The following is a 26,032-nucleotide window of genomic DNA, read 5'->3' on the forward strand; positions in this document are numbered from 1 at the left end:
GACGAAAAATAGACCAAAAGTGGTCTCCTATCGGCTGTAATGAAATGAAAATATACATTGCGCTATGTGTAATCATGGCTGAAGTGAGGAAACCGTCAATTCAGATGTATTGGTCTAGGAGGGCCGTTATAGAAATGTCAATATTTAGGAAGACTATGCCATTCAGGAGATTTCTGCACATAAGTAGATTTCTGCATGTAGAGAATAACAGTTTAGCCAATAACACAGATAAGGTGTACAAACTAAGGCCAGTCATAGATATGTTGAATCAAAAACTTACGGAAGTTTACACAATGCAAGAGAATATTGCCGTTGATGAATCATTAATGAAATTTAAGGGGCGCTTATCCTACAAACAATTTAACCCATCAAAAAGCGCGAGGTTTGGTATTAAAATTTATAAATTGTGTGAGCCAAGTTCAGGATAGTGCTATGATTTTAAGATATACACGGGTAGTGCCTCTGAAAGTGTAGTTCTAGAACTATCACAGTTGGTATTACACAAAGGGCATACTCTATATTTAGATAACTGGTTTTCTTCACAGAAACTTTTCAAAACACTCCTCACAAATAAAACTAATGTGATTAGAACAGTGCGCTCAAACAGAAAAAATATGCCCACAGACTTCCTGAAGGCAAAATTAAAGAAGGAAGAATATACAGTGAGGCGTTGCAATGGAATATTGGCACCAAAATGGAAAGATAAACGCGACGTTTACATGCTTTCCACAAAACATTCAACAGCAGAAATGATTACCACAGACACACCTCTCCGAAATGCTCGTGGAAACCGAAATGTGTCGTCGAATACAATAGAGGCACGATTGGAATTGATCGCCAAGACCAGATGCTGGCATGCTTCCCTGTGATGAGAAAATGTATGAAAGGATACCGCAAGATATTTTTACCTATTTGATGTTGCTTTATTTAACACGTACATTTTTTATCACAAAATACATTACGGCAAACGACAGATCTACGCAGAATATAGGATTCACATTGCAGAATCACTGTTGAAAACTACACCGTTACCGGAATATAATCGGAAGGGACGATTAGCATCCGGCGATGTACCACAAAGACTGCACGCGCAACATTGGGCACATTTTCCCAAACATATTGATCCAACACCTTCAAAAGTAAATCCTGAGAGAGCTTGTGTAGTGTGCAGAAAGCATAAACGACGCAGCGAAACAACGCGGGAATGCAAAAAGTGCAGGGTTGCATTACATGTGCCAGATTGTTTTGAACGATATCATACAATCGAAGACTATTAAATTCGTGTACATGTTATTGTGAAGACGTTGCGTTTGAAAATATGTTTGACAACGTACTAACGCAACAGGTCCCAGAATGTTTTGAACAAAATATTATACAGTCTTAGATCATTGCATTGTTGTGAATATTATTGTTAAGATGTATTCCATCAATGTATGTTTGTTTATAAAGGGAAATAAAACGCTTGTGAATATATCGTTGCGTTTGAGACAATGAATGTTTCGTTTCCAATGGGCAACTAATCGTCATTATTTATGATACCTGTAGAAATGTCACGTTACTGGTATGTCACACCCGTACTTACAAATCCCGAGGGCGTCTGCACGACTTCGGACGACACCAAGCGTAGTGCACCGCAGCCTTAGCGAGTGTAAGCGCCGGGAACCGTAAGGCGCATCCGTACCTTGCAGTCACTTACGGCTCACGCTAACGGAACTTAAATCGTAAGGCAAAGGGTAAACGTACGTTGTCCAAGACGCGACGCACACTAGCGACTGCGACGGGTCGCTACGTGACGTCAGAAGTTGCCTGCTAGCGCATGCGCAGTTCGAGTTTGGGATGCGACGCGCGACTGTTGCGGCAGCTGCCGCAGCACTGCACCAGTGAGCAGTGTTGCGACGAAAGTCGCACGACGCAAAGACGTACGGCTGCCAGAAAGATGTCGAGCCAGTCAAGGAAAACTGAAATCAGCCACTCACAGGATGTGATGCTCTGTGAGCTGGTCTCGCAACATCCTTGCCTTTACGATTTGAAGAACCCTAAATATAGAGACACTATGTTCAGAGACAGAATTTGGGAAGAAATTGGTGCACAGTTGAAACTGGCAGGTGAGTGAAATATATAATATTTTCCCATTAATGAAAATTTTTCTGGCCTGTTATGAAAATCAGTATAATTCATGCAGATGTAGAATTAGAATGATGAAAATGAACTTGAAGGTCAATTTTCGCATTACTCTTTTTTGTGACGATAAAAATTGAAAAGGGCAAGTACATTATAAAATGAACAATCTAAAGTACAACGAGAAAGTTACATTTTACAATACCTTCACTTTGAAAGTAAACGGTAAATTGGTGTCTTGATGATACCTTCTAGTTGTGAAAAACCACCACCAGATTGTTGTACAGCTTTCTGTTATCAATAGATGTTCGTTTTTGAGGAAGGCGTTTCTCAACAGATTGCGCAAACAGTATGCTGCAATAAGTAATTTGTCACATTCACTTCAATTCATTGGTAGAAGATGGTGCTCAAAAAACTTGTGCCAAAAGTGCACTACTGTTTTACAAGGCCCTTCTGGTCTGACACAGTTCACAATTGAAATTCGTCTTTTGTAAATCCTGGAGTCATCTTTTGAGTGCAGCTTGGCAAGATTAAATGTTCATGTCACCCATAACGATGCATGCTGTCAGAATATAAGAATATGGAAGTTCATTTGGATGGGAATAAAGATTCAGTCTGCTATGAAAGTTGCCTTAACTTGTTCCAAAAGTTTCTGCATGGGAGAAACTGACAAGTATAATTTGGGGAAATTTTGTGAACAAGCACTGACTTTATTTCTTCCACATTTCTGCCAGTGTATACTGTAGACGTTCAGAATCTAAATTCTAGAAATGTTTAAGGTGTAACCCTATCTTGTTGTCAAGAACTTGAAACAATGCAATGACGCTAGCGTGCGCTTATTGTTAATAAACTTATCTTTCATGGGAATTTTAGGTGAAATGTGCAAAAACAGATGGAGGAATATTCGGGACTCGTATCAGAGAAATAAACGAGAAAGAAAGCTTGGAACAGGTTCAGATGCCTCAGCAAAACCAAGAAAATGGGTTCTGCTTGATCACTTGGCTTTAAGAAACCTACATTTCGCGGCATTTTGAATGAAATTGTCAAGAGCATATGGAGAAATATTAGTAACTCATACCGGAGAAATATGACATAATATGGTTTCATTAGGTCCAAATGTGTCAGCGAAACAAAACAAATGCATTCTCTATCGTGTGATGACCACACGATTCTCGTTGCGCGTCGACAGAACTGGCGGCTAGTCGCGACGCTCCCGGAGATATATGATCCCAAATCTCGGAAACGGAGATCGATATCATTCTGATCTCAACTTTAAAAATAATTTCGATGTGTTAGCTTCTTTTCATCGGCAACGATGTATGACCTAACGTGAACCATACGTAAAGTAGCCAGCGACCACATTTTTCACTGTACACAATTCAAATTGTTTGCAGTAAGTTACTTGTAAATTAAGTATCGGAATAACTGTGACGAATATCGGGAAAATAGACACCTCATTATCAAGCTGTGATGTGAAACTGTAAGATACGCAAACATCAATTTTTTGTGCCTTTTACTTTCGTCACAATCAATAGAGAAGTAATATACAGCGAAAAAAACACGCAAAACCGGAAGAGATACTTCTCAATTTTTTAAAGTAAAAGGAGAATCTGTATCGAAAAACTAACTCTGGGAGCCGATGTAACTTTGTTGCATTAACATACAGTATTTTTTACAGCAAGAAAATCGGAATTCTTATTTTTCTTATGTATTTGAATCCGCCGCCGCCGACCGGAGCTTGGGAAACAGCGACGACTCCAGTCGTGTTGCGGCCCGTGTCGCCGTCTGCCAGGGTGGGAGAAGAGGAGGGGGCAGCGTCGCAGTCGTAGCCAACTGTCGCGTCTTGCACAACGTAACTTAAGTAGTGTGTAAGCCAAGGGACCGATGACCTCAGGAATTTGTTCCCATAGGAACTTACCACCTACCTACCTATCCTGAGATAAAGAGTTTTGAACAGTTGGACAGACAGAATGACAAAGTGATCCAATAAGGGTCCCGTTTTTACTGGCTGCGGTACGGAACCTCAATAAATAGCTGAGACGTGTTCTTTCTTTTTGATTACGCTGCTCCTCACAGCCGCAGGCGAATACTGCCCGTGCTGCCCGAACGCAGCCGGAGTCACTCGAACGCCGTGGTCGCCACCTCCTTCAGCGACGCTCTACTTGCAGCGTCACCGCACTGAGGTGTCTAGTCATGTGATTCCCCCTAATATTGTGTCGGACATCCTTTTGCCCGGTGTAGATGACGAATGTTTGCTTAGTGGGACCCTCAACTGCGAGGTCATCAGCGCCCGTACAAAGCCCCACTTTTTACAGTCCAATTTTTACACAATCCACTGTCAAGAATGATGATGACGATAACGAAATGGTGAGAACAACACAAACTCCCAGTAAATCCCCATTGCGGCCTGGAATCGAACCCGGCACCCTTGCCCAGTGTAGAGCAGGAACTCGACGTGGCATGGACTCAGTAAGTCGTTGGAACTCCCCTGCAGAAATAATGAGCCATGCTGCCTCTATAGATGTCCATAACTGCGTAAGTGTTGAAAGTGCAGGAGTTTTTGCACGATCTGACCTCTCGATTAAGTCCCATAAATGTTCCACGAGATTCATGTCGAGCGATCTGTACGGCCAAACCATTCGTTCGACTTGCCCAGAACGTTTTCAAAGGTGACTTGCCGCATTTTCGTGCACAAAAACTCCATTTCTTTTCTTTCTTTCTTTTGCTACCACCTTTATCCCGCATTGTGCGCAGAGTCGACAGGGTTAAGTACCGATTTGGCACGGTTAATTGTAAGGGGTGGCCGGATGCCCTTCCTGCTGCCACCCCATACCCCCTGGGACAGAATAAGTGTACCACAGCTGTCTGCGTCGAGTGTAAATCGTGAAATAGTGTGAATGTGTTTCAAATGTCTGCGAGTCGTGTAATTGAGTTGGGACGTGGGGACCAGCCCGGTATTCACCTAGTAGGATGTGGAAAACCGCCTAAAAACCACATCCAGGCTGGCTGGCACACCGGCCATCGTCGTTAATCCGCCGGGCGGATTCGATCCGGGGCCGGCGCACCGACTCGAGACCAGCGCTCTCGGCTACCCTGGCGGGTCTGCACAAAAACTCCATAGTTGTTTGGAAATATGGAGGCCACGAATGGCAACAAATGGTCTCCAGGTGGAATAACATAACCATCTCCAGTCAATGTTCGGTTCGGTTGGAGTAGGGGAGCCTGTCCATTCCGTATAAATAGTCCACACCATTATGGAGCCACCACAAGCTTGCGCAGTGCGTTGCTGACAAATTTTGTCCAAGGCATCGTGGGGTCTCCGCCACAGTCAAACCCTACAATCAGCTCTTACCGACTGAAATCGGGACTGGTCAGACCAGTCGTCTAAGTCCCAGTCGATGTGGCCAGGAGCCCAGAAGAGATGTTGCAGGCGATGTCGAGCTGTTAGCAAAGGCACTCGCGTCTGTCGTCTGCTGTCACAGCCCATTAACAGCCCATTAACTCCTAATTCACCGCACTATCCTAACGGATACATTCGTCGCACGCCCCACACTGATTTCCGCGGTTATTTCACGCAGTATTGCTCGTCCGTTAGCACTGACAACTCTACACTTAGACCGCTGATACCTACATCTACATCTACATGTACATCTATACTCCGCAAGCCACCTGACGGTGTGTGGCGGAGGGTACCTTGAGTACCTCTATCGCTTCTCCCTTCTATTCCAGTCTCGTATTGTTCGTGGAGAGAAAGATTGTCGGTATGCCTCCGTGTGGGCTCTAATCTCTGTGATTTTATCCTCGTGGTCTCTTCGCGAGATATACATAGGAGGAAGCAATATACTGCTTGACTCCTCGGTGAAGGTATGTTCTCCAAACATCAATAAAAGCCCGTACCGAGATACTGACAAGGGAACCTCGCCATCGCACCCCCCTCAGATTTAGTTATAAGTTGGCACAGGGATAGGCCGTGAAAAACTGAACACAGATCAATCGAGAAAACAGGAAGAAGTTGTATGGAACTATGAAAAAAAAAAAAGCAAAATATACAAACTGAGTAGTCCATGTGCAAGGTAAGCAACATCAAGGAGGGTGTCGGCTTACGAGCGCCGTGGTCCCGTGGTTAGCGTGAGCAGCTGCGGATCGAGAGGTCCTTAGTTTAAATCTCCTCTCGAGTGAAAATTTTAATTTTTTGTTTTCAGACAATTATCAAAGTTCAGGCACTCACACATAATCAACTTCGCTCTCCAAAATTCCAGGACATATGCAGGATTTGACGGTCTACACACGGAAACATTGCATGGGGGCTTAATTAAAATAGAATGCAAATAATTTTAATTTTTTGTTTCAGTAACTGTCTGTTCGGTTACGAAGTCTCGTAACGGTTGGCCCTGACTGTTATTATTACGCTATCTGACTGCATACAACAATAACAAAGAATGAAATGGAAATTTTCATTAACACAATTAATTAATTAAGTCCCCAGCAACTATAAAACCTACGAAACCAAAGCACAAATGTAACTGTTCTGTGTGTGGAAGTATGACTCAACGTACACATCTGGCACGGTTCTTCTTCAAAAGACAAGAATTTCAAATACCATTTATACTGAATTAATTAAAGAAAATACGACTACCATAATTACTCAAGAGAACCACAATTACACTCTAATCCAAGAACACAAGCCAGATGCTTTGTTGACTGAACCTGTTATGACACATTATTTAAAACATGGAAATAATGAAAAATAAATCAAGTTTCGTTACCTTCATATATTGACCAAAATCACTCTCATAATTACAATATATCTCCACACCGATTCGCTATTACAACATCTCAACAAGAATTTTTCAGTATCACATCTCAGCAAGCACATCTCAACACGAACTGACTACTACGAGCTCTCCCCAAGCACTGACTTCTAGCACATCTCAATAATCACTGCCAGTGGAGGCGGCGGAACAATGCTCTCTAGCGATCTCTGGCGCTGTGGCTCAGTGTAGCCACCTTTCATATGCCCTTCCTCCACGGCTAGAATTTGATGGTATTTTTGCCAGCATTGGTGGTGAAAATACCACCAAATTCGTCAAAAAATACAGACAAAAATAAAAGATAATATTAATACGTAAATATCATATAACTAGATAAAATTTTGGCTTTGCACTGACCTTTCAATAACCTAATATATAAAATACAGTAAGCAATACAAATTCTTTCATACATGTGACTTTACATAACAGTTTACACAAGTATTATGTGGTTAAACAGTTCAATCAATAGCGTCAGCAATGACGAATATGTGCAGGTAACAGTCTCATAACTATCCACAAACAGTAATACACAAAAAATCAGTTTATACCAATATTCACATAAACGCTTTCCATAGCCCAAGAATAAGCAGTTGACAGTTCCAGCAGTGGCACCCAGCAATGGTCAACAGGTGCAAATACCAATAAGTAACATTTTTTCAATAGAAGCAGTCCATCAGTGGCACCCGCAATGTTGATCAGGTGCACACAGCAACAGGTGACTTCATTTCAGTAGAAGCAATCCATCAGTGGCACCCAGCAATGTTGAGCAGGTGCAGACACCAACAAGTAACACCATTTCAGTAGAAGCAGTCCATTATTGGCACCAGCAATGTTGATCAGGTGCACACAGCAACAGGTGACTCCATTTCAGTAGAAGCAATCCATCAGTGGCACCCAGCAATGTTGAGTAGGTGCAGACACCAACAAGTAACACCATTTCAGTAGAAGCAGTCCATTAGTGGCACCAGCAATGTTGCTCAGGTGCACACAGCAACAGGTGACTTCATTTCAGTAGAAGCAATCCATCAGTGGCACCCAGCAATGTTGAGCAGGTGCAGACATCAACAAGTAATACCATTTCAGTAGAAGCAGTCCATTAGTGGCACCAGCAATGTTGAGCAGGTGCACACAGCAACAGGTGACTTCATTTCAGTAGAAGCAATCCATCAGTGGCACCCAGCAATGTTGAGCAGGTGCAGACATCAACAAGTAATACCATTTCAGTAGAAGCAGTCCATTAGTGGCACCAGCAATGTTGAGCAGGTGCAGACATCAACAGGTGACATCTTTTCAGTAGAAACAGTCCATCAGTGGTACCCAGCAATGTTGAGCAGGTGCAGACATCAACAAGTAACACCATTTCAGTAGAAGCAGTCCATCAGTGGTACCCAGCAATGTTGAGCAGGTACACACAGCAACAAGTCACATTTCTCAGCAGAAGCAGTTCCATAAAATACACTGTCACTGATCACACTGTTCATCAGAGTTTATAAGCAGAAATTAAACATGTCCTAGTGGCACCAATATTGTAGAAAAGGTACAAGTAACAGTCCATAATTTTTTTACAATCACTGATCACACAGTTCATCAGCAGAAATTAAACATATCCTTGTAGCACCAATCATGTAGAAAAGGTGCAAGTAACAGTCCATACTATTCACCATAACTACTGAGACAGTTCAGTCATGAACAATAGTTTGAATGCACATACAATGCTTTTACACTAAACATACAAATCATAACAAACACACAAATGATATCAGATAATTGTCCTATTAACTATTACAATACACAAATACCAGTAAACCTATAACATTTATGGGTGTCAGTGCAAGCCACTACCAACAAATAAAATAATATTTAGGAGATAGGTGTGTAGGATTAGAAAAGGAAAACACACAAAACACATCCACTCATCTTTCATCCACATTAAGTACTACTGTGTAATTGAATAGTGTTAACTGTGTAAATGTAACTCTGTCAAAATTTAATGTTCATCATGTGTATCAAGTAGTAGTGGCAGCAATGTATAACAGTCAATAATAGTTAAGTCAACGTCATAGTCATCATGTCAAGACCAATGTTTGCCAAGCCAGATCAAATTGTACTGTTGCTGAACAACCGCCAGTGAGCCAAGTTATGCAACTGCTTCCTCTCTCAAAAAAAAGGTGTATACTGCTTAGTGATTTAACAAAGTGTGTGTATAGACAATCTTCTTTCTACTTGAGTATTCTAGTCTGCCATCTTCATCCTCCTTGTTCCATATAAACCAACAAAAACAATATGCTCCTCATTTACTTTACCTCTTATCCACCAAACTCCAATCCAATAATCATACCTCTTCAATACGTTGATACATATAAACCTCAGCACCAATATCTTTTCGCTTCCATAGCAACTCTTTCCTCTAGTCAGTCTCCTCGAACAAGTACAGATAAAATCCTAGTGCAACTTCAATTCATCATCCCATACAATCCGAAGACACAGTGTCCACACACAACCTCTGTGTAATCCATCTGACCCAACTTTTCTACTCATTATAAATTATAAGATACATTTTGGTTCGTTGTCCATCATTAAATAAAAGAAATGCATATATGACCTCTAACAGACTTAGTTCGAATAACTCTCAGTAATTAAGTACGATTACGGAGTGTGAATAATCATAATATTTCACAGTGTGTACACCACTTCAAGAATCATAGCAGAAGCAAACATGTGGAGTATTTTTTGTGTCAAGTGTCACTTCCTATTTCAATTGCTCACGAAAATGCAGTGTAATACTGTCAATGGTCTAAACCTAGTTTTGGTATGTCATGTCGTTAGCTTCCTTCCTATTAGCATGAATTTATACAGCTTCCATAAAACCTCAGCTCATGTGACTTCTATGAAGTTTCTCGTACTAATGTCGTTCGTCGAATTATAGCAGTTCATTTTCTTATCTTAAAAATATAAGGCACTGAGCGTAAGCAAAACATGCAATAGCGAGTAACTTATACCAGTAGAGAACAGAATGTCAACAAGTGGATGCAGCACAATTCCTACAACGAGGCTCTGCCAAGCGAACAATCTATAATTAATACCATAGTGTAACCTAAACTCTATATTTGTACACAGTATATCAGCATTTCTATATACTAAATTGAAGAGTAGTTATGACAACAAACAGAAATGTGTAAATATGCAATCCATACGCACAGCAGCAAACATGCCTTACACAATAAACAGGTCATTAGAATCACATCGACATAAGCAAATAAATGTTCATATGTAATCTTAATAAGTAAACATGAAGGCGCAAGCAGATAAATCACAAAGTATAACTTACATATCTAACCACATCAGCACAATTAATCAGGTGACAATTATAATTTAAATTAATAAGCACAGCAGGCACATAATAAAAAAATATGACATCAGTGAAAAAGCATAGCAGCCAAGCGATGCATAATATATACAAATAACAACCCTGTTCATTAGTCAATCATTGTCAAAATCAGTTAACATGCGTAAGCACGTCGCTTCACTAGTAAATTCATAGAACATGAAATTTAGCACAAAGTATGAATCACGTAATCGCAAGCAGCAAATTACGTTTAAAGTACGTACCTAAGTGGAATTCTGTTACCTGAAAAATAAGCTCAATTAACCGTTACCTTTTTTTTTTATTTATTACTTTCTTCTTCGAAATGACATTCTTCCTGAAAATTTTCTCCAAAGCAAGTCGTCTTAACGTCGGACACGCACAGAATTTACCTGAAGGTCTTAAATACTTTATACAACTGTATCCTGAAAAATACTGAACGTTAATAACATAATTTATGAGTTCACCATAGCTTTATACTGAATTTAATCCGAGAAATTAGACTGTGTATTTGTTTACGTCTGTCAGTGCATTCGCACTGAGCGCTCGATCAGCTGTAGGCGCGTGACGTAGGAATTCATTGTTTGCGGTCAACGACTGCCTCGTGCGGCGCGCAGACTGACTGTTGCTTTGAGTACGCGCCGCCGCCGGAACACGGCGCGGTATCCTTGTATTCTCCACATGTTTACATGTAGCTGTTAGTTTCTCTAAAGTATGTCATTCCACAAAAATTTTTAACGTTCGATATGTGATGTATTCCCTTAGAGCGTCGAGATTTAAGAGTTTCTACTTCAACAGTATTATCATGAATGATTTTGCGAACCCTAAATGGACCGTTATAAAGCAGAAAAAATTTGCGGCACAAGCCTTTTCCTTTGTGAGATAAACGATGGGACTTAATTAACACCTTTTGACCAACTGACAAAGTTTTTAAACGACCAGGACGTTTCGCTGATTTCTCTCTTCTAGCAGCCGCAGACGCAATATTTCGTAGAGCCAGGTTGACAACTTCAGAATGCCGCAGTTTCCGTGAAGGCGGAAAAGGAACGATTTCAGAAATGCGATTTGTTGGTACTTTATTTTTTAATATCAATAGAGGCGGTAAAGAAGTTGAGTCATTAGGAAGTTCATTCAGAATGTTTTGAAAAATATGAAGATACTGATCCCAAGTTCTGTGATTCTGATGACAATAAAGACGGCACAATTTATTTATTTCCTTCATCCATCTCTCTGAAGCATTAGATTGAGGGTGAAAAAGTGAAATGAAAATTGGTTTAATCTTCCGACGCCGTAGAGTACGAAGCCAAATTTTAGGGCGAAACTGTGATCCATTATCTGATATAACCTTATCAACATGACCAACTTCTTTAAGAAAATGTTTGATGAAAGCGTTAGATACTGAACGAGCTGTTGCTTTGCGTAAAGGTGTAAAACACACATATTTTGATGTCAACTCCACTGCTACGAAAATGTACGCAAAACCATTAGTAGAACGAACCACTGGACCGAACAAATCGACTGCAGCCATGTCCTTTAATTTCGCTGGAATGATAGGAAACAACGGTGCTCTGTGAGAAACAGTTGGCGGCTTAGCCATTTGACATAATTTGCATTTGGCAAGAACGGATCGAATACGTTTTTCCATATTACTGAAGTAGCAATTTTCTCGTAATTTATGAAAGCATTTTCTGGGACCAAAATGCGCATAACTGAAATGTGTGTACCAAATCAATTTATTGACCCACTCATCAGGAATACAAACTAACCAAACAGAGTTGTCGACCGATTTTCGTTTGAAAAGAATGTCATTGCGAACTAAATAATGCTGTCTAATCGCTACGCTTTCCTTTCTCCTCCACTTCTCCTTAATGTCCTTCCAGATTGGATCCTTATTTTGCTCCTTAGCGATGTCCTGGAGCGAAGACGAAATAAAGTTCTCAAACGCCACACCTTGAATGTACATCAAACAATAATGGTTTTCTTTGCAGTCCTCTTCAGCACTTTGTTTCAAACCCATAGGTGCACGTGATAAAGCATCAGCAACAATATTTGAAGATCCCTGTATGTAAACAATACGAAAATCAAATTCCTGTAGGTACAACGCCCATCGTGACAATCTGCCATGAGTTAATTTTGTCGACATAAGAAATTCCAGAGCTCGATGATCGGTGTAAACCTTAGTATGTCTGCCAAACAAAAATGTGCGAAATTTTGTGAAAGCCCAAACAACAGCCAAAGCTTCAAGTTGCGTAATCGAATAATTCTTTTCGGATTTAGAGAGAACACGACTTCCAAATGCAATAGTCTTCTGTACTACAACGCCGTTTTCTTCTATCTCTTGAAATAAATGTGCCCCTAGGCCTTTGTATGATGAGTCCGTCGCCAAACAAAAATCTTTAGATAAATCCGGATGTGAAAGAAGTGGAGCAGCAACTAAAGCATCACGAAGTTGTTCAAATTCTGATTGAGCTTCCTCATCCCAACACCAATTAGATTTCTTTCCAGATAGTTCACATAAACGAGGTGTGGCCAAATTGTCCAATCTAACAAAGCGTCTAAGAAAATTACAGACACCAAGGAAACTACGAACATCACGTTTTGTGGTAGGAACAGCATAATTACGAATTGCGTCTTGCTTCTCTGGATCAGGGAGAATACCTTCTGTAGAAATAATGTGACCGAGAAATTTCACCTGAGAACGACCAAATTCAGATTTTTCCAAGTTCACTGTCATGCCAACTCGTGCAAAAATACGTAACAATGAATCCAACATTTTGTTGTGCTCACTCCAAGAACGTTTAGCAATAAGAATGTCGTCAACATATGAAGTAATATTGTCACGAATATAAACAGGTAAAATTTCGTTTAAGCTACGAATGAATGCTGCTGAAGATACAGTAAGTCCAAATAGTAATTTCCGAAGTCACGTTTGGGTAAAACAGTCAAATCTGGTTATTCTTTACCTACTGTCTAGGTAGATGGATAGTAGAAGAATTGTTTTTATAGCTGCAAAGAATAGTAAAAGAGTAGGCAGCGGTGCAGAAAACTAAAAGGGAAATAGCACCACTACAGCTCGGGGCCCTATGATCGCTACGGCACATATTCACTTAGAGTAGTGAATCCCCTGAGGACTTTAATAGCTGCACATAAATTTCAGTTTGTGATTTAGAGGCAAATTTGGTGGAAGTGCGTACGTAAATTGATCTAACCATGAACATGGATGTATGTCATTCTTAGAATTGCGGAAGATCTTAAATTTCCGAACAGTCAAAAAGTGTTTATAGTCAAAGTTTTCGCCTCGTGGCGACAAAGACCTACCGCGTCTGTCCCAGTTTGAATGTCGATTATTGTCAAGTTCGCGCGCCTGGCGCTCTCTTGTTGCGTCCCGTAAATGAAACAAATTATCTTCTTCAAAGCCCTCTGCTATCTGTGATTCTAAATTTCTTCTGCTGTCTTTTCCTACGATTTCGCCTTCAATTTGTTTGACTTGCTTTCGTAATGCCTCAACTTCCCTTTTAACGCGTTCATTAAATTTTCCCTGATTTTCAACATGCTTATTTATGTTCTGGTACTCTTCGGTTTCTGCAAATGGTAATGGAGCTGTATCATCTGAATCTCTGTCCCCATGTAAACTAAGATTTGTCAATTTATCTGAAATCTCCTCAACTCTTTCCGATAAGTCACCTATTTTTTCTTTCTGTTTACCTACGTCTTCCGTAAGTGTCGCGACTCGGGTTTCAGTGTTGACACATTTGGTAGTTAACTGTTCATATTGTTGTGTTAGGTTATTTAATCTGTCATTTGGTACGGATTCCTCGATTCTCTCAAATATTTCTTCCTTATCGTGTGCACGTTGTAAATTTAACTCTGAAAATTTTTGTACTATCACGCGATCTCTTTCTTCCTGTTCTCTATCTTGTTCCCTTTGTCTAATCTCTACTGCAATTAATCTATTATTGTGAGAATTCAAAATCGGTTGTACTTCTTCTCTAATTTCTTTCTTTAAATCATCTTTCATGTTTTTGAAACATGTCCCTATTCGTGAATCTAACCGTGTTTCCAGTGTTCCCATATCAGTTTTTAATTCAGATCGTAAAATTCCCATCTGTGATCCCAGTGAGTCAAACCGTGCTTCCATTGTTCCCATTTGTGAGTCTAACCGAGATCCCAAATTTAATATTGCACCCATCAACTGCTCCATATTAAATGGATCAAAATTCTTTTCGCCCCTAACATTTCCCGCAAAACTAACTTCCTTCTGCATAGCCATAAAGCTATCTGTGTTCGATACAATTCCAGAATCTTCTGCCGTTAATCTCGGATTCTGTGAATTTTCTGATTGAGAAAAATTTTGAAGTGGTTCCGGACTATTTTCCCGACTTATTACATTGTTTTCAACTCCATTATTCATCATACTGTTGTCCTGTGTTGGCGAGTTCGCCATGTCAACAATTTCGTCATTCTCACTGTCCATCATTTTTGCCTTTTTCATCGACCGCGTAATCATTTACAGAATATACAAAACTCGTTACTATATGAAAATTGCACACAATGACACTTTATCTCCAACAATACCATTTACGCGAAATGTTTCCTTCAAACACGATTAACGAACAATTGAAATAATTGCACTAAATCGTCAAACGCGTATACAAGACAACAAATCAAATTCAGAGAAAAAATACCATTATAAGAATGACAATTACCAAATCTACACATGCAAAATAGACTATAATTACTAAACTACAAATTACTACAACAATGCTACTGTCTACTATTTTTACAATCAGAAGAATTCCAAGGGACGATCCGAAGCAGCGGTCGCCACGTGCATGGGGGCTTAATTAAAATAGAATGCAAATAATTTTAATTTTTTGTTTCAGTAACTGTCTGTTCGGTTACGAAGTCTCGTAACGGTTGGCCCTGACTGTTATTATTACGCTATCTGACTGCATACAACAATAACAAAGAATGAAATGGAAATTTTCATTAACACAATTAATTAATTAAGTCCCCAGCAACTATAAAACCTACGAAACCAAAGCACAAATGTAACTGTTCTGTGTGTGGAAGTATGACTCAACGTACACATCTGGCACGGTTCTTCTTCAAAAGACAAGAATTTCAAATACCATTTATACTGAATTAATTAAAGAAAATACGACTACCATAATTACTCAAGAGAACCACAATTACACTCTAATCCAAGAACACAAGCCAGATGCTTTGTTGACTGAACCTGTTATGACACATTATTTAAAACATGGAAATAATGAAAAATAAATCAAGTTTCGTTACCTTCATATATTGACCAAAATCACTCTCATAATTACAATATATCTCCACACCGATTCGCTATTACAACATCTCAACAAGAATTTTTCAGTATCACATCTCAGCAAGCACATCTCAACACGAACTGACTACTACGAGCTCTCCCCAAGCACTGACTTCTAGCACATCTCAATAATCACTGCCAGTGGAGGCGGCGGAACAATGCTCTCTAGCGATCTCTGGCGCTGTGGCTCAGTGTAGCCACCTTTCAACATTTTAAAACGTAAAAAACATGTTTTGACAGAGCATAGGCAAAACGGTGCGACTGTGAAACTGTTGCATTCATTTGTTGCGGTTTATGTGACAAACTCTTATGTTTTCGTCACTTTTTTGGGAGTGATTATCACATCCACAAGAAAACCTAAATCGGGCAAGGTAGAAGAATCTTTTTACCCATTCGCCAAGTGTGCAAGTTAGGTGGGTCGACAACATACTCCTGTAATGTGACGCACATGCCGTCACCAGTGTCCTATAGAAAAAATCAGACGTGTTTTCCTGTGGAGGAATCGGTTGACCTATGAATTTGCGATCAAATGTTTTCGGTTCCTATTGGAGAGGCACGTCCTTTCGTCTACTAATCGCACGGTTTTGCGGTGCGGTCGCAAAACACAGACACTAAACTTATTACAGTGAACAGAGACGTCAATGAATGAACGGTCAGATCGTAACTTTGCGAAAATAAAGTAAGTAAAATTTTTACTCGAGGGAGGACTCGAACCAAGGACCTCTCGTTCCGCAGTTGCTCACTCTAACCACGGGACCACGGCGCTCCTCAGCTTACATAGTCCTTGATGTTACATATCTTACACTTGGACTACTCAGTTTGTATATTTTGCTTATTTTTTCATAGTTCCACACAACTTCTTCCTGTTTTCTCGATTGATCTGTGTTCAGTTTTTCAAGGCATATCCACTGTGTCAATTTATAACTAAATCTGAGGGGGGTGCGATGGGGAGGTTCCCTTGTGAGCGTCCCTCTTGCAGAGTCCTCCACTGGAATCTATCTGTCATCTCTGTAACGCTTTCACGATTACTAAGTCATCCTGTAAAGAAGCACGCTGCTCTCCGTCGGATCTTCTCTGTCTCTTTTATCAACCCTATCTGGTACGGATATCACACTGCTGAGCAGTATTCGAGCAGTGGGTGAACAACTGTACTGTAACCTACTTCCTTTTTTTTCGGCCTGCATTTCCTTAGGATTCTTCCAATGAATCTCGGTCGTTAAGTGAAGACCGTCGGCCACAGCCTTATTCAAATGGTTCAAATGTCTCTGAGCACTATGGGACTTAACATCTTAGGTCATCAGTCCCCTAGAACTTAGAGCTACTTAAACCTAACTAACCTAAGGGCATCACACACATCCATGCCCGAGGCAGGATTCGAACCTGCGACCGTAGCAGTCCCGCGGTTCCGGACTGTAATGCATAGAACCGCACGGCACAGCCTTTTCCGCAGTGAGAGGTAATGCCTGGAATCTGGTATTCTCGGCACACTCTATTCACTGTGGAGCTCAGAATGCTGAATTCGCTAACGATTTCCGAAATGGGATGCCTAATGCGTCTAGCTCCAACTACCCTTCGTCGGATCTTTTCACACGCATCGCCTGGGTACAAATGACACCTCCGCCAATGCACTCTGTGTACGCGACATTGCCGCAACCTCCCTGTGTGCGGATCGCTGTCCCGCGACCTTAAGCCGTCGGCACACGGACCGTGCACCCGAACGTTGAGCGTGCGGAGTTTCTGACGTCATAGCGAGGAATAGCACGCTCGGGAGTCTTTCCGAACGTGCAGGGCAATACCTAGCTTGTCAGATATTCTGAGCGTGCGTCTGAGCGTTGACCAATGAGATGGCACAACGCCACCAACGTCACACGCACGCCGTCTCCCTTCAGTACAGAGTTGTGAGGCGCCATATTGGCATTCATTTCAAGCCTATATGTATATATGCCGTTTCTGAGCACCAGCAAATTGAGAATCACTGGAAAACCCGTTGTTAACTGTATGATCCGTTCCAATAAAATAATGAGAAACATCATATTCGTGGCAAAAGAGTTATTGTAACTTGCGTATTCTGAGAGTAGGCTATTTGAAGGCACTGGCACACTGAAGATCCACTCAAAGCGCATTGTTCTTGGTACAATTTGTTAAAATTAAATTTCAATCAGTAATTATCTACGATTAAGGTTTCCAGCGTGGAATCAGATACTATCATTGGAGCCAAGGATTTGTTGTTGGTTTAGCGTAGCCAGCACGGTAACTCAGCGTGTTCGGTCAGAGGGTCAGCTGCCCCCTATAACAAAAAAACTGAGTTAATGGATCAACGACGAACTGAAACGGATGTCTTGTGACATCCGCCCCGAGCAGATGCAACGAACGAAAACGAACAAAATGAGATCACAAAGAAAAAAAAAGCGTAATGAGCAGAATCACCGACTTGTAATGAATGAGATGACTGTCGGGGCGGTGGTTCGTGTCTGGACACTTCCAGATTTTTTTCCCTAACATTCGCGTTTTTATGAGGTTCTGATACTTTATTATTAGTTTGATATAAGTATACACTATAATATTTGATGTTATGTAAACATAAGTTCACCTTTTTTTGAGGGGTGACTGTTCGATTGGCTTAATCTACTAGACAGCTTGCGCTACTTGTATAAAGATATTTTGCTCCTTTTACGCTTCGTAATTCATATGTTGCAAAGATTCTGCTACTGGGTAGGGACAGTGATCAAGTAAGACTGGCCTTGGGGTTTTACTAAAATGTGGGAACGATGAAATAATAAACATTATTTATTATTCTTACGCGGAGAAGTATTCCAAATTTGTACCGCACTGTTTGTAATGGAAGTTTTATAAGCCTGTGTCCTTATTGATCTACATCTACATCTACATGATTACTCTGCAATTCACATTTAAGTGCTTGGTAGAGGGTTCATCGAACCACGATCATACTATCTCTCTACCATTCCACTCCCGAACAGCGCGTGGCAAAAACGAACACCTAAACCTTTCTGTTCGAGCTCTGATTTCTCTTATTTTATTTTGGTGATCATTCCTACCTATGTAGGTTGGGCTCAACAAAATATTTTCGCGTTCGGAAGAGAAAGTTGGTGACTGAAATTTCGTAAATAGATCTCGCCGCGACGAAAAACGTCTTTGCTTTAATGACTTCCATTCCAACTCGCGTATCATATCTGCCACACTCTCTCCCCTATTACGTGATAATACAAAACGAGATGCCCTGTTTTGCACCCTTTCGATGTCCTCCGTCAATCCCACCTGGTAAGGATCCCACACCGCGCAGCAATATTCTAACAGAGGATGAACGAGTGTAGTGTAAGATGTCTCTTCAGTGGACTTGTTGCATCTTCGAAGTGTCCTGCCAATGAAACGCAACCTTCGGCTCGCCTTCCCCACATTATTATCTATGTGGTCTTTCCAACTGAAGTTGTTCGTAATTTTAACACCCAGGTACTTAGTTGAATTGACAGCCTCCAGAATTGTACTATTTATCGAGTAATTGAATTCCAACGGATTTCTTTTGGAACTCGTGTGGATGAACTCACACTTTTCGTTATTTAGCGTCAACTGCCACCTGCCACACCATACAGCAACTGATACGGGTCTTCGGATGACCTTACTAGACGGTAAATTACAGCATCTGCAAACAACCTAACAGAAGTGCTCAGATTGTCTCCCAGGTCATTTATATAGATCAGGAACAGCAGAGGTCCCAGGACGCTTCCCTGGGGAACACCTGATATCACTTCAGTTTTACTCGATGATTTGCCGTCTATTACTACGAACTGCGACCTTCCTGACAGGAAATCACGAATCCAGTCGCACAACTGAGACAATACCCCATAGGCCCGCAGCTTGATTAGAAGTCGCTTGTGAGGAACGGTGTCAAAAGCCTTCCGGAAATCCAGAAATACGGAATCAACTTGAGATCCCCTGTCGATAGCGGCCATTATTTCGTGCGAATAAAGAGCCAGCTGCGTTGCACAAGAACGATGTTTTCTGAAACCGTGCTGATTACGTATCAATAGATCGTTCCCTTCGAGGTGATTCATAATGTTTAAATACAGTATATGCTCCGAAACCCTACTGCAAACCGACATCAATGATATAGGTCTGTAGTTCGATGGTTTACTCCTACTACCCTTCTTATACACTGGTGCGACCTGCGCAATTTTCCAATCTGTAAGTACAGATTGGACATAGTATTTTCCTTTTCGTGGACGATGGAGGAAATGTACGCTTTAATTGAGCTAACGTGGGAATTTTACGCTGGCCCGTTGAGTAAACAGTGTGATTTACGAACTAGAAACATCCCTCAACTGCCGCTGGAGTGCGCTGCGATCGCGTATACGACGTCGGGGCCCACGTACCGTATGCACGAGTCGCATCGTTCCTGAGCGTCCAGCAGCACGTTGAACTTGGCACGCCGAACGTTAACGTTCGACAGCACGGCCCGTGTGTCAGCTCGGCGTAACTCACCCAGCAGCAGCGTCTTGACGTCGCGGGCTCGCAGCCGGCGGTAGAGCTCTCGCTCGCGCTGCACCTCGATGGTGAGTCGCCGGTTGGCCAGGAAGATGCTGAGCGCGTCGCGGTAGCAGCAGCCGTCGTCCTCCATGGCGCGCTCACTGCCTCTGCCCGGGCCGCCTCGGCTGGCAGAAGAGACCGCAGGACGTTCGCCGACCGCTTCCTCGAGCGCGCCTTCCGCCCTCCCTCTCTTCCCCTCAGCCTTAGATCACACGTACATATAGACGGCGCACTTCCCTGTCTCTCCCGCGCTAATCGACATCGGGGTCACGTAAAAAGCAGAGTTTCTACACTGTAGCGCCAAAGAAACTGGTACAGGCATGCGAATCCAAATACGGAGATGCGAGGCTAATCCCAAAAGTAAGGTCTCCTATTTCTTTCTAAGTACATAGAGCTGTTTATTTCTACAATGAACATTTAATAAGATTCCTTTAATTTCCGTCTATGGTCACAATTTTGTTCTGTTTGACAGATTACCGGTTTCGGTCTTTAATGACCATCATCAGATCTGTCTCATAAAATCAAAGTCCTAATGCACTGCAGCCATAGTGGCATAGTCAACTATTATATGCGGAATCAGCACCAGCATCGTCAAATACATACAAATCACATGACTTGTGAATGAACATTTAGCTATTTTTCGACATAATCACCATTTCTGTCGATGCATTTTTGTAGACGCTGTGGCTATTATTGTATGCCCACGTCATACCAGCTCGCCGCCGTGCTGTTCAGAAAGTTCGCATCATCGAAGGTGAATCGCAAGACACTTAAAAAAAAGCACTGGAAACAATGGAGAAATGAAGAATAAAGAACTGCTGGTAGGGACCTGCCGAGGGACTGGAGGCTGGAGAGGAGGGAAAAAGAGGGGAGGAAGGTGCATTGGAGGCTTGGCAGGAAGAGGAGAAAAATGGGGCAGGAGGCGCAACAAGGGTTCAAATGGTTCAAATGGCTCTGAGCACTATGGGACTCAACATCTTAGGTCATAAGTCCCCTCGCAACAAGGGTCAGGAGATTGGCAGAGCGGGAGATGAAGAGGGAAGACAAGACAGGAGGGAGTGCAGAGACACTGAAGGGGAGCACGAGAGAGGGAGGGGGAGTAGGAGGGGAAAGCCGCTCAGGAGAAGGGAGGGGAGGGGAGAGGGAGTGCTGAGCAGGAGTAGACGTCAAGGCGAAGCTCATCATCCGGGATGGGTAGATGCTGGAAGTTGCGTTGGGAAAGAAGGTGGAGGGTGTGGAGATGGAGAGAAGGTGGGACACAACGGTAAAGGTGCGGCAATGGGTTGGGGATGGAGAGGAAGGAGGACACCAGGGGGTGGAGGGGAACAAGTTGGCAGACAATATACAGGGTGCAGACGTGGTCAAGGAAAAGGAGAAGGTGGGGGAAGGGGATGAGGTCGTAGAGGATGTGTGTGGCAGACGGGAGGCAGATACGGAAGGTGAAGCGGAGTGCGTGATGTTCTGGGATTTGGAGGGCTTTATAGAACATGGGAGGGGCGGAAATCCAAGTGACGCTGGCATAACAAAGGATGGGGCGAATCAAGGATTTGTAGGTGTGAAGGATGGTGGAAGGATGCAGTCCCCATGTCCGACCGGACAGGAGATTCGGGAGGCGGAGTCTGTTGTGGGCTTTGTGTTGGATTGTAAGGAGATGGGGAGTTCAGGTGAGGTGGCAGTCGAGGGTGAGACCAAGGTATTTGAGGGTAGGTGGATAGGATGGCCATAAATGGTTAGGTAGAAACCATGGAAGGAGCGGTTGATGGAGCCTATGATGATAGCCTGGGTCTTGGAGGGGATGATCCGAAGTAACCACTGGTTGTGCCAAGTGGTGAACTGGTCAAGGTGGGTTTGGAGGGTACAGTGGGACCATTGAAGGGTAGGATAAAGGGCTAGGAACGCAGTGTCATCAGCAAATTGGAGGAGATGAACAGACAGGGGAGGTTTGACCATATCAGCAGTGTACAGGAGATGGAGGAGAGTGGGAAGTACGGAGCCTTGGGGCATCCCGGCAAAGGAATAGAAAGTATGAGAGTCGGAATTGTGGATAGGGACATAGGAGGGACGAAGGGAGAGGAAGGAAGCAACGAGATGGACTAAATTGATAGGGAGAGCATAGGTGTGAAGTTTGAAGAGGAACCCAGGATGCCAGACACGATCGTAGGCCTTCTGGAGGTCAAGGGAAACAAAGATAGCAGAGTGATGGAGGGAAAGAAAATTGGTAAGGTTAAGGAGCTGGTGCATGACAGCGCTATACATGGCGAGATTTGTAGGCTGAAATAGTGGTGGGGATAGGGTGAAATTGTGGGGTGGTCGACCCAACCAACTGCTGATATAAAAAGTTGGTCGGTGGTTGGTCATCAGAGCTACAAACAACCAGTTTGTTAAAGCTGTGAGGACCGGGCGTGGGTCGTGCTTCGGTAGCTCAGATGGTAGAGCACTTGCCCGCGAAAGGCAAAGGTCCCGAGTTCGAGTCTCGGTCGGGCACACAGTTTTAATCTTCCAGGAAGTTTCATATCAGCACACACTCCACTGCAGAGTGAAAATCTCATTCTGGAACCAGTTTGTTGGTTGGTTGATTGGTGTGTGTGTGTGTAGGGCCCTCAGTAGCGGAGAGAAACTGCAACGATTGCGGTGTCTTCCGAGGAATGACCGTAGTTTTAGCGTGGGACGTGGCATTTTTATCACTCGAAAATTGAGTGCTACATTTGCTGCAGTGGCAAGTTTCCGATTAGTAGGGCGCCGAACCATTCAATTGCCGGTTTATTGTTTTATGGCTAATCTTTTTCGAGTATTTAGGAAATCTTTCGAAAGTAAACTAGAGGCGTTAGGCGATGTGGTATAGCATGTGTGTGAACTCCACAATTATTTGTCTGCGACTTCGCAATTGGCGGAAGATGCACGTGATACTGATGAGCAACCGGTATACGAAATGCGTAAGAAACAGCTTCGCATTGCAGCGAATGGAAGCTAGAATCTAACGCACACTTTCTCAGTAAGAAATAGATTCGTCTTCAAAAATTACTTCAACATTCCCCTAGGGATGTCATATTTGCTTCGCGCCCGTCGCTGACATTTTTCAGTTGTAGTTTTAACGCTGCTGTCCCACGCACGAGCAATGGATCTGTCGCCAGGCGGCACGATCTGTCCGTAGATCGTATCAATGTGGGCAAACCGCGAATTGCAGCGATCGATCGTTGAATGCTCGTAATCCCACTATAATCTGAAAGAACAATCTGAAACTTGCAGTGCGATATCCCTGCAATTGGTCGCTCACATAGAACAGGCCACACACAAGCGTTTTTTTCACGCAACTGCTACTAGTATTCTTATTCTACGTTCCTGGAGTATTACGAACGCCACTGTTTCGAGGAGTTCTGCTATGGATAATGAATTGCTATGTTTAGCAGCAGTCCCAGTAGATCTCCGTATCTCCACGAACACTTGTAAAAAATAAATTTAGAGAAATAGGAATCGTAATTTATTAAACTTGTTTCGAAACCGTACATTCTTCACTAACACCAAGTGGGCTTTGTAATGCTTACTAGTGCCCTAATACAGTACTTTGTTGGTTTATTCTTTTTTCATTCATAAATCTTATAGAGTAATTTCGAGTATATACACAATTTGTTTTGCAGTCTCTACAGAAATGTCGCCAATAGCAGCATTGCTGGTTACCATTATTATTACAGAATGACGTAACATTACGTTGACATTCTGATTTAAATGTTTAAGACAGTCTAATTTAAATATTTAGGGAAAGCTCATTCTATAACCATAGTTTCATTTCATATGATATAACTCTCCCTCGCATAATTTGCAAGAAAAATATAGACACAGGCAGTAGGCCTCCTCTTGATAATAATCTTAATACTCATGAAGACTGTAAATAACTGTGCGCTACTTATAAATTAAACAGGAATTGAGGACTCTTAAGATGCCGCACATTTACGAAATGCAGGATGGAGATATGTACACAGTACACTTGGGATCAATGAAACGTTTTATGTATTCTGTAACGCAGCTTTACTTCCCAAGAAAAGCACTCCATTACGGGTTTAATAAATCTCAATTCTCGTTTTTTTTTCATGTCTTGGTCGACATATGAGGATCTATTGGCACTGTAGCTAAACATAGGAGTTTACTTTCCACATAAGAACCTCACGAGACGGAAACATAGCGTTCGAAATTCTGCTTGAAATTGCCACGTAGATCGTTCGCCTGTGGCGGAGTCGAAGTGAGCGACCCATGGAGCGACCAATATTGCACGAGATATCGCTGGTCGATGGTGCGTAGAACTTTTGTTACCGCGGCCCATTAAACTGTCCGTACCGTTTTATAGAACAGTCATATTGATTTGCTTGCCGTGTTGTTAATAAATTGGTGAGTGTACTGTAATATTAAAATGCATCAAGTGTAATAATTTCTTTGCATTAAATTTGCACAGTAAGATATAATTATATAGAATCCCAGATGTATTACTCTTGCTAATCACTCAAAATATTAGCTTTTATTGGGTGACAGGGGACATGTAGTGAACGGTAATATAGGAACAAAGTCTGATATATATTACAATTTAGTATGTACAGTAAATACATGTTTATGTAAGATAATTATTATGTGCCATATTGTGGACAAACACGAATTCATGTATTGTGCCATCTTTTCCCCAGCCAAGTCGGTGATAACTGAAGGAAAACAGGAAGGAACGAAGAATACAGCCATCCGAAGCTAAAAGCCGAAACTAATAAAAGCTACCTACACTGGAAGACACGTAAGTTTTAAAACATCAATCCAAATCTGTAAATGAGTACACATTAAACGTTGCTTTCTTTGCCTGATAACAGATTCGAACGCTTGGATTTTGTTTTCAAATTTTTCAAACCTAGCGAAAATAAATTTGTTGCACAATGGTGTTGTGAGGAAAGATTGCTATACAGCATTTATTTCCTTTCGTTCCGCGTATTTTAGTATTGTTGCGGTTGTTCTAGTTTTTGTGTCAGAATGTTCATGGATTGTGTGTGCTGTAGTTATATACGGAGGTTTGGTTTGTTTAATTCTTCGGGGTACGGATATAGTAGGAAGGAAGTAGTTCACCCAGATCAATGAAGGATAAACGAAGTTGCCCACGTCAACAGAAGCTGTGTGTATAGGTGAAGTAAATAGCTAAGGTACAAAGCGAAGTGTCTGACAAATAAATGGAAATGCCGAGTGGCTAGGGCCTCCCAGCGGATAGACCGTTCGGCTGGTGCAAGTCTTTCGAGTTGACGCCACTTCGGCGACTTGCGTGTCTATGGGGATGAAATGATGATGATAAGGAGAACGCAACACCCACTCCCTGATCAGAGAAAATCTCCAACCCAGCCGGGAATTGAACCGGCGCCGTTAGGTATGACATTCTATCGCGCTGATCACTCAGCTACCAGGGAAGTGTCTGACAAACAGATGAAGATATCCGAGACGAAAGAGAAATTGGATGAAATTCCAGACATTATAATGCGATTAGTAAGGACTCATTGCAAACTGAAACTTGATGAAGTAGTGCATTGGTATGTGATACGGTTGCTAGGTGTGCAGTTTTAGCCGGACGTGTCCTGGTTTTTATGGCTGTGTTCCGCTAAATATGCACAACTGCAGTCTGTCCGGATTTTGTTAGGCTTCTTAGCGATGAGAACGCTCAAAGTCCCATTCCGAGCTAATGTTGTAAGCGCGACATAAGGATGGGAGGTAAAAGGAGATATACCATAAGGATGTATAGACATACTGGCCATTGCTACTCTTATGTTTTTACCCAATGTTTTTCTTCGTAGGCCGAACAAACCCAACACAAAATGTCACAACCACAGTATGCGCAGAGCGAAC

The 26,032-nt window shown here is 42.1% G+C and overlaps 1 protein-coding gene across 1 annotated transcript in view; it reads right to left on the minus strand.

The window, feature by feature from the left end:
- The window catches only part of LOC126215024 (guanine nucleotide-binding protein subunit alpha-11-like), a 199,675-nt gene extending 179,385 nt beyond the window's left edge, over positions 1-20,290 (minus strand). The window contains exon 1 of the mRNA XM_049941646.1: positions 20,129-20,290. Within this exon, the coding sequence (XP_049797603.1) occupies positions 20,129-20,264 (136 nt within the window). The 5' untranslated portion in view covers positions 20,265-20,290. The remainder of the gene's footprint in view (positions 1-20,128) is intronic.
- Positions 20,291-26,032: the final 5,742 nt, after the last annotated feature.

Source organism: Schistocerca nitens, chromosome 12, assembly GCF_023898315.1.
Source record: "Schistocerca nitens isolate TAMUIC-IGC-003100 chromosome 12, iqSchNite1.1, whole genome shotgun sequence".
Classification (NCBI taxonomy): Eukaryota; Metazoa; Arthropoda; class Insecta; order Orthoptera; family Acrididae; genus Schistocerca; species Schistocerca nitens.